Source organism: Diabrotica virgifera, chromosome 2 (genome assembly GCF_917563875.1).
Source record: "Diabrotica virgifera virgifera chromosome 2, PGI_DIABVI_V3a".
Classification (NCBI taxonomy): domain Eukaryota; kingdom Metazoa; phylum Arthropoda; class Insecta; order Coleoptera; family Chrysomelidae; genus Diabrotica; species Diabrotica virgifera.
In genome coordinates, this window is record NC_065444.1 from 102,305,839 (window position 1) to 102,320,495 (window position 14,657).

The 14,657-nt window shown below is 31.7% G+C and overlaps 1 protein-coding gene across 1 annotated transcript; it reads right to left on the reverse strand.

Annotated features, from left to right (window-relative positions):
* Window positions 1–399: 399 nt before the first annotated feature.
* On the reverse strand, window positions 400–1,002 carry LOC114333740 (uncharacterized). The gene has a single exon (XM_050644811.1). The coding sequence runs from the start codon at window positions 1,000–1,002 to the stop codon at window positions 400–402; it is 603 nt and encodes a 200-aa protein (XP_050500768.1).
* Window positions 1,003–14,657: the final 13,655 nt, after the last annotated feature.

The window sequence follows — 14,657 nt, forward strand, 5'->3', positions numbered from 1 at the left end:
AGTTCACATAGCCGTACGTCGCGATTTTAGTATCATTGGCCGCGTATAGTTCATATGAGGTCTTTTCGCGTGCACCCCGTATATATTTTCGCGGGAAAACGCACAGATCGGCTCCGGTATCGATTAAAAACTGTTGTATCATAGTCTGTTACGAAAAGGCGGCGAGACTTTGAGCTTCGATCGGATGCCGCATTTACCGACTGCCCGTGATGTTTCCCTGGTGCTTGCACGGAGGAGAGCACTTTCGAGCCTGGTCACCAAAACGGTAGTGATACCAACATAATATGTCACTATTATGTTCCCTACTGTAGCTACTGTCTCTAGGATATGGTCTTCGTCTTGAGTTGCTGCGGTTGCGACGGTATGTGTTTGTTTGTGCTTGAGCCTGCGTCAAGCTAGCTAGATTTGCATGTCAGCTAATTCGGCTGTCAATTTATCAATAGTACTTTCAAGAGTGTTGGAAGCTTCTGAAATTTGGGCCCTAGGAGCTATAGCTTCAGATATTGTGTAAGCTAGCTCGGCAACTGCGTCCAAACTAGCTTTAGCTTGAGTAGCTAGAATAGCCTGTGTAGACGCGGGCAGTCTACCTAACCACAGAGGCCTTAAAATATTGTCTGGTACCGTTGTGCCTGCTAAAGACTGTAAATGTCGTAAGAACTGCGAAGGTCTTCGATTGCCCAGTTCTTCATGCTCAAGTAGTCTTTTAATTTTTTGTTGCTGTGATGCACTAAGTCTCTTAATTAATTCTGATTTTAATTTTGCATACCTCTCTGTAGCTGGTGGTGAAACAATGATGTCCCTAACTTCTAATATGTAGGCTGTGTCTAAATTGGCAACTATATAGTTGAATTTGGTTGCGTCACTTGTTATATTTGCCAGTGTAAATTGGTTTTCTACTTGCAGGAACCATATTTCAGGATCGTTGGGCCAGAACGGTGGGATTCTAACTGAAATCCGATCAACTAAAGCACTGGTATTGGCACTGGTGCTAGCGTCCGTCATTTTCGATGTTAACTGTATTTAAAACCGGCAAAAGTATAATATTATTAACACTAACTTTTTAAATTTTCGCGGCGGTTTAAATACTCGCGGGGGTCACCAATATTCCGGTTGGTGTATGGCGGAATTTAATTAAAACGACAAAGAAATAACGTGTACAACGAACGGTAATATGTTTATTTATTTTGTGTGAACAAGCGGTGTGTTGTTGACCTATATCGACAATCGAAGGGCGTGTGTTGTGCAGACGCTGGTAGTAGACTGACTGGGTCGAACGAAACCCCACTGTTATGTCAACTGATTTGCGGTTTCTTAGATAAACCAGAGAAAGCCATAAATTGAGAAACTTTATGGATTTCAAGAATTTTGACATAACGAGGCTGAAAACATCGTAATCAATTAAGAAGTGTTTCTTTGAAAGAAAAATTAATCTTATACAATCTCTTTAACGTTTCGTTTAACATCTGCTCTGTATTTACATGTGAATTTATATGACACATATTAGGTATTTCGTTTTGCGAAAAGTTATTAAAAATAAAAACTAAAATCAGCAGAAAATAGTAATTACAGCGTAATGCTATACATCTACCACCACTACTACTAGAAAAGCTTGAGACGTTTGGTTTTATGCAAAATTATGAATTTGCAATTTGGAAAACCCAAACGAATACCTACTGGGAAGGTTAGAAAGCAACTCTTTTATAGATACAAAATCCGAAGAAATAGCTAATCTACAAATAGCCAGAAGCATGCTGTTTTTCACGATCAATAGCGAGAACTTCATTCCTCAAACTCACCAAATAACTGACTCCTAAAGATACTTGTCTTAAGTTACGACTCTTTATAGTATATACGCTACAATCACAATGCATCGTAGATACGTCTTTTAATCCTAGGAACAGATTATGTCAGAAAATAAGAAGTACTAGGTCGAGCAAAAATTTTGCGAGAATTTGTCCATCCGATGAAATAAGGTAAGCTTTCTATCTAGGCCAGATTCTCATTAATAATAAGATTATTAGTAATGCAGAAAAAATTACCTGAATATCATTAAAGACCCTCAGGTCCAAAACGACAAATTCCGATATGGATATCAAACCCAAGAAACCATCCAACATCTTACAGGGGGCTGCCAGGCATCTACTGCAACTGAATACAAGGAACGGCATGACGCAGTGGGAAAACCAGTGGGCATCCTTTACCAAGAGATATCTATCAAACTGGGACTTCTCCAAACGTACCATCTCCCATATTATCAATACGTCCCTGAGATTATGCTTAAGGATGGCAACTACAAGCTATACTGGGACCGCACTGTGCTCACAGACCAAACAGTGGCACATAATAGACCAGATCTCATACTAGTTAATAAATTAAAAAGACAAACAACACTAATTGATGTGGCCATGTGGCGATACCTAACAACAATAATCTACGTAGTAAATTTACTGAAAAGATCGCCAAGAACATACAGAGATCTGGAAATTCAAATACGAAGACAATGGAGAATGCAAAGTACCCAGACGATACTTATTATTATGTCTACTACTGGAGTCATTCCGAGGAACCTTCTCGAAAGCATAAAAAAGTTGGGTCTAAATGAACACCTTTACAAGAGCATGCAGAAAGCTGTTCTACTCGCAACGGCCAGATGTGTACGAAAATTTTTCGGAGATACACCTGCAAACCAAATCATCTAGGACTCGATAACACGGAAAGAGTCCCACCAGAGCTCAATCCTTTTGATACCGTAGGTATCTGGGATAGTGGGAGTCAATTTTCCCCTTAGAGGGAGTGTGAGCCGTATGGCTAAATCTGGATGCAGAAAATAGAAGGCACAAAACATTCCAGATGAAAAGTTGACCCGGCTTCAACACATACGAAATTGGCGTAGAGAGAGCATGTGGAGACCATATTCAAAGCATCAAAAGGCACCAACGAAAATAATAGACTAAATGCTGTAAGCGTAAGCTAGTAGAAGAGGAAGTAATTATTAGTGGAATAGTTTCTTTTTACTTAAAATTGGATCTAACGTAATAGCATTTAAATCCATCATTATATACAGGGTGTAACAAAAATACAGGTCATAAATTAAATCACATATTCTGGGACCAAAAATAAAATTAATTAACCTAAATTACCTTTGTACTAATATGCACATAAAAAAAGTTACAGCCCTTTGAAATTACAAAATTAAAATCGATTTTTTCGAATATATCGAAAACTATTCGAGATTTTTTATTGAAAACGGACATGTAGCATTCTTATGGCAGGAATATCTTAAAGAAAAATTATAGTGAAATTGGTGCACCCCATAAAAATTGTATGGGGGTTTTGTTCCCTTAAACCCCCCCAAACTTTTATGTACGTTCCAATTAAATTATTATTGTGGTACCATTAGTTAAACTCAATATTTTTAAAACTTTTTTGGCTCTTAGTATTTTTTCGATATGGCAGTTTTTATCGAGTTGCGGCTTCTTTTTTAATATGTTTACTTAACATTTTTATGGGGGTTTTGTTCCTTTAAATCCCCCAAATGTTTGTGTACGTTCCAATTAAACTATTACTGCGATACCATTAGTTAAACACAGTGTTTTTAAAACTTTTTTGCCTCTTTGTATTTTTTCGATGAGGCACCTTTTATCGAGATGTGGCTTCTTTTTTAATATGGTTCAAAATATACCTAAAAATGTAAATCATAAATAAATTTTCATATTATTACTAAGTCTCCATAATCGTACTTAACCATATACAAATATGTGGTGGATTTGACAAATATTCAAAATATCTCGATTAAAACTCGACTTTTCGAAAAAGTACTAAGAGGCAAAAAAGTTTTTAAAACATTGTGTTTAACTAAGGGTACTACAATAATAATTAAATTGGGACGTACAAAAGAGTTTGAGGGGTTTAAAGAACAAAACCCCCATAAAATTTTTATGGGGTGTCTAAATTTCACTATAATTTTTTTTTAAGATACTACTGCCAGAACAATGCCACGTGTCCATTTTCAATAAAATATCTCAAACAGTTTTCGATATATTGGAAAAAATCGATTTTTATTTTGTAACTTCAAAGGGCTGTAACTTTTTATGTGAACATTTGTACTAAGGTAAGTTAGGTTCAATCGAACTATTTTTGGTTCTAGAATATGTGATTAAATTTATGTTATGACCTGTATTTTTGTTACACCCTGTCTAATTCCTAACACATAAAACATAAAAACAAATACATTAGTAATAATACATGTAGATAGAAGCATAGACATCAAAATTTTTTTCCTAAATGTTGCTTTATTATTAAAACGTTGCTACATAAAACCAAATATGTATTTTGTATTTTCGAACAGAAACATCAACCTCTTATTTAAGAACGTAAAATAAGCGAACATCAAACGTCATTTATTACCCTCATCTTTTACATGATCTGTTTTCCCGTCAATATTTAAAGAAAAATGATAATGGCTGAAATAAAATAACGTAAAATGAAATGAACACAAACTCAGACTCTCAGACAGACAAGGCAAGATGGATTCCTATTTCTTTAACGTGTTTACAATAATTGAAAATTGATTTTCCTGCTAAATCTTTTTAAGAGCAAATTTTTATTTACTTGGTTTTCTAAGGTATTTGGTGTTTCTTGTAGATATGTTACGAGGGTGTATTTAATAATTTCTAATGTAGGTACTATAAAATCAAACAGAATCTGAAAGTCAAAGGATTTTATTAGTAAATTTAATTTTTTATTAAAATTAATATAAAAATGTTATTAAATTTAATTTTTTAAATACTGCGATGGAAAATATCAATAAAGACTTTCTGTACATAATAGCTCATCAGACTGATATTACTTTTAAAAGTAGGTTACTTACTCATTGTTTTAAGTTCCTCTTGCTTTTAAATATTTAAAGCAATTTAAATATTTAAAAGCTTTTCAAAGAATGGCAATAATTATAAAAATGAAAAAAAAAGATAAAAATATTAGTAACAACAGCAAAGGGATAATTATTAAGAAAAATTTGAAGATAAAATAAAGAAGATAGCAAACAGAAACACAACCAATAGTTAACAGATGGAACTATTAACGAATATAAACCAAAAAGACCAATGAAGAACACAATAATATATTGGACGATAACACATAAAACTAACAACCAATGAAAAACAAGAAGAAGCAATATTAACGTTGGAAAGTACGGAAAACCACCTGCAGTGGATAAAATAACAGCAAACCCTATAAAAAATATGGAAAAGGCAGAATAAATATTAATAAAAAAAAAAATGAATAAAATATGGAAAATGAAGACATCTCGGGGATTGGAAAGTGGTATTAATGGTACCATATACAAAAAAAATAAAAAGGAGAGAATGTAATAACTATTAAATCTGTTTTGTACCTATACGAACAGTCAGAAAAAATAAATAAACATACATTAATAATAATGACAGAACACACAATAGACGAAGCACAAAGTAGATTTAGAAGTGGTAGGAGTATACCGTATAAAATATTTACTACAAAACAGAAAACACAAAAGGCTCTGCAAAAGAAAATAAAAATATACTTAGCATTTCTAAAAAAGCCTTGGATAAAGTACCAAGATAAAAACTACGACATATACTAAGAGAAAAAGGAATGCACAAGTTACTAAGAACAATGAAAAACATATAAAGTGAAAATAACAAAGTAAATGCAAAACAAGAAGTTCAAAGATGGATGTAGGGTATAGAAATCTGCAAAATATATAAATAATCATAGAAAAAATAGGATCTTTAGAAGTAGAAATCAATACTAGAATAGAGAAAATGCTACAACTGTATCATACAATAAACAAAGTTGATACGCCAAAAAGAAATTTCACGGAATACAAAAATGAAAGTTTAACAAGCATTTTATATACCTATTCTTACTTTTGGCAGCAAATGATGGGTACTAACGGAACGGCAACAGAGCAAGATCTATAGAGATGAAATGTTTAAGAAAAGTTTAAGGTGCTACCAAAATGGATAGAATATAGTCAGGCCGGATTATCGCAGAATAGGCCGTTTTTGGGAAAAGTTATTTACCAGCAATTTTATTGCTTAAATCGAATCTTATGATTGTATATATTAATAATATGGGTATGCAAAATCCGCAGATAGTGTGCCACTTTTTTTATAAACAAAATGGAGCCCGAAAATCGTGTTTTTTTTTCAATTTCTGCTCTATAATTCCAAAGATTTTAAATTTACACCAAAAACACCCAAATAAAAATTCACCGTAATTCAATTCTGCATAAAGACTTGTTTTTATCGATTTACTTCGACGAAAATTTTCCCCGCAAGTGGGGGTTTTTCCAACAAAATCTTTAATTTTCAACTAAAATTTTAAATAAGTAATTGTTTATCAATAATTAAATAACATGGTAGTATAAAAGCACTTTTGGTGTAGATTACAATTCCAGAAGCCGACGGAAATTGAATAAACAGTTTAGCAACAATTGAATTGTAAATTAAAACTTTACGGTCACTATAATAACCACAATAATTACGATACATAAAAATAACTATGATTTTCGTAAAAAAAGACACTGTACATATCTAATGTACTTTACGGAATTAAAATTGGACTATTTTAGAGGCCTCAGGAATATTTTCAAATTATAAACAATTTTTTGGCTTATAAACAAATAGAATATCTAGGAAAATATTAAATTAAATTAAATCAAGAAAACGGTATTAGAAAAAAAGCGGCAGGACGCTTCTTTTATAAGAAAAAAGTGTAAATGTGATAAGTGGTTCCTGAGATACAATCGGTCAAAATTGACCGTTATTTACGACAAAGATATAAACAATAGTATCATAATTTTTGAACCATCTCCTTTTTATTTCGATCCTCTTTTTCCACCCCAATTTTCATATCTTTAAAATACTCATAACATATATTATTATAATAAAAACTATCGATATTACGAGTGAAAATTGCCAAAAATAGCAAAATTCCAATCAAAAATTAGGTTGGAGAAAATGTAATCTCAAAGTTCAAAATCGTTGTACGTTAAAAAAATGCAGTTTCTCGGCTTCTCATGGAGGAATTTTCTTCATTCTTTTTTTGTTCCCAAGTAACTCGAGTAGAGCCATCTAACTAACGCATTATTTAATGTCAAAATTGTTTTTGTTTTGTTATAATAAATTTATTTTTTATTGTACCAAAAATTTTTAATTTGTCTAAATAAGGATTATTTAAACCATTATACAGCTTTCAAATGAGAATATTTGTGTTTTTAATGTTAAAAGGTACACTTGTAGTAAGTTTATGTAAAAAAAGTCTACAGCTGGAAAAAATATATAGTTTTCTTTTCTTATAAATAAATTAATCTATTATACCAAAACAAAAGCAACTTTTACATTTAATAATGCGTTGGTTCGATGGCTCTACTCGAGTTACTTGGGAACAAAAAAAGAATGAAGAAAATTGCTCCATGGGAAGCCGAGAAAATGCATTTTTTTAACGTATACCGATTTTGAACTTTGATATTACATTTTCTCCAACTTAATTTTTGATTGGAATTTTGCTATTTTTGACAATTTTCACTCGTAATATCGATAGTTTTTATTATAATAATATATGTTATGAGTATTTTAAAGATATGAAAATTGGTGTGGAAAAAGATGACAAAAATATAAAGGTGATGGTTTGAAAATTATGATCCTATTGTTTATATATTTGCCGTACATACCGGTCAACTTTGACCGTTTATATCTCAGGAACCACTTATCACATTTAAATGTTTTTTTTTTAAAGAAGCGTCCTGTCGCTTTTTTCCAATACCGTTTTCTCTATTTAATTTAATTTAATATTTCCCGAGATATTCTATTTATTTTTAAACCAAAAAATTGTTTATAATTTTAAAATATTCTTGAGGCCAATTTCAATTCTGTAAAGTACATTAGATAGGTACAGTGTCTTTTTATACAAAAATCATAGTTATTATGCATCATAATTATTGTGGTTGATATAGTGACCGAAAATTTTTAATTAACAATTCAGTTATTGCTTAACTGTTCATTCAATTTCCGTCGGCTTCTGGAATTATAATCTATATGAAAAGTGCTTTATATTACCAAGTTATTTAATTATTGATTAACAATTACTTATCTAAAATTTTAGTTGAAAATTAAATATTTTGTTGAAAAAACCCGCGTTTTCCGGGGAAAATTTTCATTTAAGTAAATCGGGAAAACATGTCTCTATGCAGAATTAAATTACAGTGAATTTTTATTTGGGTATTTTCGTGTAAAGTTAAAATCTTTGGAGTTATAGAGCAAAAATTGAAAATAACACGATTTTCAGGCACCATTTTGTTTATAAAGAAGGTAGCACACTCTCTGCGGACTTTGCATACCTATATTATTAATATATTGGGACCGTGCAAGTTCGGCAAAGCGACCTCTATTTCTACGCTCTGTACTTTTATTTGCACTTTTAATTATATTGGCCAATTATATTAGTCCTGGTTACTGGATAATTGTCAAGGCCATAGTCCAAAAAAATAATAAGAAGAAAAAATAAGATGCAGGTTATGTTATGCAAACGTAAACAATTGTATGTAGTAAATAAAATTAGTTATTAAAATGCAGTACTGCAAGCAAAATACAATTAATTAATTTTACCTTTATATAATAATTGCATATCATATCGATATTGTGGAGCAATATATATTTTTTCTGCTTCAATGACAGAAGGTATGAAATATACGTCAATTTGACAATTTCAATTGACAATATGAATTATTTAAGATAGTTGCAATATTTCTCCGCGACTCGCGCACGGTCGTTTCTCGTTTCCCTTCCAAGTACTTGCACACCGCGAATACAATCATAAGGTTCGATTCCAGCAATAAAATTGCTGGTAAATAACTTTTCCTTGTATTTTGCTAATTAGCCCAGAGTAATAAGAAACATAGATATAAGGAACGAACTGAAAATAAAATCAATCCACATTGGACTTTATAGAATGGAGACAGCTGAGTAGATGAGATCATTTACACTGGATGAAAGATACCATACCAGTGATATCTGGGTAGCCAAATTATTGGAAAAAACCGGGGGAAAACCAAGAAAAACATGGGACCAAGTAACCGGAAAGATTTTGAAGAGTAGAAAAGTGGCATGGCCAGATGAAAAGATGTAGATACGAAACCGCAAAAAATGGGAAAAAAATTGAAAAATAAACTATCTATATGTATATTAGAGTACAACTTTTAGTGATACTTGATTGATTTGATGCCTTAAATATATTTTGTATTGATAATCATTTACAATAAAAGCATTCTCATAAATCTACGTATCCGTCAAATGTTTTTTGAATATTTTGTGGTAGAACTCAAATACTTCAGGTCTGAGTACCCTTGCTCTACTAGGTAGAGCATAAAAATATATTGTAGAATTTTTTTTATGAAAGCTCAGCTCTAAGTTAAACTTTTTGTTAACGGTTTCTGATTAATGTTCCTATTAAAATATTATTTTCCTGCTATTACTTATCTCAAGATACAAATAACAGATGCAAAGTTTTATCATACTATGTAAGTCCAGCCTCTCTTTGCTTCAACGAAACTTCAAGAAAAGTTTTTTGTTTCAACGAAACTTACGCTTTTCAAGGAATTTGCTGCTGGACTATTAATCACACATTTGCCTTTCATTTAAGATAAACTCAACTTTTATTCCACTTTAATGTATTTATAACTCGTTCGTTAAACCGTGGAGCTTCGGTCTTTACACTATAACCGTAAAATAAATTCTTAAACAAACTGCACTCTTTTCTCTAATTCTGTTTGCACTGTACTCGAGTCGCCACTCCGCTCGAGCTTCATCTCGAGAGGAATGAAAGTCACTTGACTTTTGCAGTTACTCACAATTGTTCTTGCTTTGTATGAAGTTTCCTCGTTTCTTTTCATTTTCAGAAATCGTAAAACGGTCTCTACTTGTATGAGGAGAAGCAATCGCAAGTTTAGAATTAAATGGACGACATTTACCACATGACTGATACATTCGCAAATTGAAAATTCACACAGTATAACCAAAGATATAAAGATGCATCATTTAAGTATCCAGTTTGATGTTATATGCCATTGTATTTTTCTTTGTTTCTAGAATTATACTGACTTTTAAAGTCCACTAGATTTAAAATATCTTTGTGCTATCCAACATTTTCAACTGTAGACAGTGAGTGGCAAAATGATGGAATAAATTAATTTTTTCCAGAATGGGTGATTTTGGAGACAAATCCAGTTATATGTCAATTTTATTTTTAAATTATGATCTTTTGGCGTATAAAAGGTGTCCTAAAATTCATGAAAGATTTAAATTTACGGCCACTTGTGCAGTAATGTGTTAATAACAACAAAACAAAAACAGTTTGATAGATTAACAGTTTGGGGTTATAGTGTAGGAAACAAAGTTTGAACCTCGCAAAACGGACACAAGCCCGGTTTTATTTCCTTCTGGTGTATCAGTGAGTGCTTATTATGAGACTTTTTCTTAAAAAATTTCGCCCCAAAACCCCCCTTTTCATCCCTTTGAAGGGGGTAATTTGCAGTTTTTGCGAAACGTAGCCCTTCCTGTACGATTTGCAAAAAATTTACTAAATAGCAAAATGAAAATATATTTCCTAGTTTTTAGTTGTTAAAAGAGATGTTTAAAAAAATATTTTTCCCTAACTGTAATGGAAATCAAGAAGAAACCCTGCGATAATTAATAACAAATAAGTGTATGATTTTTTGGAATAGGTTTCATTTAAGGGCAGTTGCACATTTTTTAATTACAGGGTGTTACATTTCCCCTTTTATACCATCTGAACCGGTTATGCTAGAGTAAAAAACTTTCAACAATTATCCATGTACTGGTGTTATTTACAAATTTGTATAATGCACCTCCATTTTTTTCTCCGGAACTACCCCAAAAAAGGGAGAATTAATAAAGAAAGTGATTTTCTTGGAATCCTTCACACACCATGCCCTTTATTAAAATGCTTCATATATCATTTTGTGCACGTTCTTATTACCCATTCATAGACACCAAAAGCGATTTCTTGATGCAATCTCTGTAGCCAAAAAAAAAAAAAAAAATAAAATTGGGGTTGAAAAAAAAACTTTTTTTTTGCTTTCTGACCCATATGGGCATATGCTCCATCAATAGGGTATTTTATAAATATATATGGTTATTGCAACATCCCTGAGAAAATTACCCCTATCCTTGAAAATAAACTGCAGAAACTACCCCTATCCCTTGGCAAGCACGTTTTTACGATTTTCTCATTACCTATGCATTTTTTTGAAACAAAACTTATACGGCATTAAAGAACACTATTTTCTCTACAAATAAGGTCCAACCTATGCATTTTTTCGTATATGCATCAGTTACGGCACAGTAGCGCTCTAAACCTCAGAAATGCTTTGGCGGGCTCCAGTTTTTGTTTTTTTTTCGTCACCTATGTATCTTATTGATAACGTACTTATGGAAAATAAAAGTCAATGTCTGCACACTGTCTGCTATACATTGTTACCTATATGCATATTTTACTTTATTTTATTCCTAAAGCCACAGTGATGGCCCTAAATCAATTTTTAATTATTTTATTTATTAATTCTCCTTTTTTTTGGGTGGTTCCGGGGAAACAGTTCCCGCACGGCGTGCAAGAAACTAGAATGCCTTCTAATATGGCCTTATCATTTACTATAATAGATGCAATAAACTAATATTTAGATATTATTTACTAATTTATTTCAAATGTATCTTATTGTGTTCATGTTTTAATGAAATTAACGCAATAATTCGATGAAAAAAAAAATTATTTTGACATATTTAAATGTCAAATCAGTAGACAATTACAATGGTTTTGAATCATCGTCATGAAAACCAATATCGTCGTTATATTGAAACCGTAACCCATTATATTGAAAGTTTGGTTTTGACAACCTCGTCAAAGAATTAATTTTTGTATTTTCACTTCTAAAGAAAAATTGATATGACTCTATTTTTTGTGGCTTTTTCCAAACGTAGGGCCCTAGAAAAAATATTGTTCCTAACTCATGCGGAGAGTGTTTCCCCGCACTCGACTGGCTGCCTGAACACCGCTGTCGCGTCGTTCGGGTCAACGACAGTCTCGTGTGGGAAAGTATTACTTTCCGCACTAGTTAGGAAAATAACTATTTACTGCTGATAGAAAAAAAAAATAAACGTTGACCTAACTAATTAAAAATCTACTTGACTGAGTGTTCCAGGAGTGTAGTTACCTCGAAACCGTAGTCTATTTTTTTCATATTATAATTGTTTTCTTATTTTAACTTTTCAAACGACACAATTTGGAAAACAAATACCTAAGAGTGGAAATAAAGGCCCGAATATATAAGTCAGTTATTAGACCAGTTATGACTTACCTACGAAATCAAGATCTGAATGAGATCTTGATCAAGATTCAAGAACGAAATGAAGATCTTAAGAAGGATTGCTGGAAAAGCACTACAGGACAGGGTAAGAAGTGAGGAAATCTCGTCTAATAAATTACATATAATATTCTTCTTTTTGTCTCAATTAATTTAATAAAAGGATTTTTTTTGGGGACCCTGTACAAATAATTATATTAATGTTTATATTAGTGAATAGAGAATTGAATAACCTTTCGAATGAGCTATCACATGATCCCTATTCTCATTTAAAAAATCATCGATTACGTCATCACGCCCTGGTAGATGATGTCACTAGTATGATGTATATGCCAAAAATTTATAATTTAAAAATAAAAATCGATCTGTTTCGGGATTTATCTCCAGAGTCGCCCGTTCTCGAGCAAATGAATTCATTCCAACTCAAACGTCCTCACTGTATATCCTTTTAGTGTAACGTCTTTGCTCTATCGATTCAATAAGTCAGTACACTTACTAGATCCATATATGTCATTTTTAAAAATTTAAATTGAGATTTCTTTTGTAAAACACTCGTATAGTCCAGAGAAATAAGGATTTTCTCAGGACACTCAAAGATCCAGCTAGCTGACTACTTTTTTAGTTATTGTACATAAATAATATCCTATATGTCCTAAAGGTCTACAATAACTAAAAAATAGTCAGCTACCTGGATATTTGAGGGCCACGAAAATGGTCTATTTCTAGATTATTTCCCTGTAGTAGTTAAATGAGTAAGTACTAACAGGATGTGAGAATACAAATGTAGTGAATAAAGGCTGTACCTCCACCCCAATTTTGGGGAGAACACAATAATGTTAATTTTATAAGGGACAGAACAGTATGTTTTTTAATGACCGAAAGTTATTTATAAAAATAAAGTCGGAGAACAACATCTTGCATCTTTAGTTAGAGTTTGTTTGTTCAATTGTTTATGATTTGTTGTCGAACTAGAAAACTTACGTAACAGGTTTGTTTCTGCTTTTTACTGTAAATACTTTTATGCTACTTTAAACTCTTTAGTTGTATAATGTTACGTAAAAATATTCCATTTTTTATAATCAAAATTTTAACAGTAACAAATTTTTTCTGCTTCCCATTCATATCACGCTAAATTCTTCTGTTTAAACCTGAGGAAATTTTCACCTATTACTAACACATGCCTAAAAAGATAAAATGATATGCCATTTTTGCATGCAATCATTAAAAACTATGTTGTAGATGTTATAACTAAATATTTTAGACAGTTTTTACTCCATAAATGTTTAAAACCTCTATTTTTATTTCGCGGTTATTGTTAGAACGTATCTTTTGTTGCCACGTGGCCGTTCACATGCTTTTCTTATCAATTCTGCCTTTTAGTCATTCATTAAGCTCGATTAATATTCTATTATAATATACTACAATCGGGCAACGAACAAAAGGCTATTCACTTTTTTGAATAGGATATTTATTTTTTTGTACCATTTTGGTGCAAAATTCATAACGGAACAATTGAAAATATTAATTGTAATGATACGTCATATATAATAGTGATATACTTTGTCTGCGTAAGTTAGAACCATACGGAAAACTCTGAACTTTAGACCTAAGATGCGACCATCAGATATACCAAATTTTATGAACCTTATAAGAGGTTTAAAAGTATAACTTTCACTCAAGAGTAAAGTACCTTTATACTTCACAATATCAATGTGAAAATTTTTATTATAAAAAGTTGTTTGAAAACACAAACTATGTAACAAGTTGAAAAATCTCAGATGCAGAATTCACCATTATAATAATAATTAAAAATTAAAATGGTAAATAGTTGTTTAAATCTAATGAAACTTTTCTTGTTGGAAGTTCTGGTACAATCCAAATAAATTTGGACCATCCCCTTCCTTGGAAAACTGATATCCCCACATAAATTATAATCTTACTGCATTTAGTAAACATTCAACAAATCCAGCTGTTTTTAAAAATAACCTTAACTCAATTATAGCCAAACATGGAGATAATTGCTACAAGATATACACAGATGCATCAAAATGTAATATAGGAGTAGGTGCTGCATATGTAACCCCTAAAAATCAATATCATTTTAGACTTCCCAAATATTTCAGTATTTTTTCTGCTGAACTTTATGCAATATTCAAAGCCCTTAAACATGTCAACAAAAATAAAATAACAAAATGCTTGATCCTAAGCGATTCACTCAGTGCTTTACAAACATTGA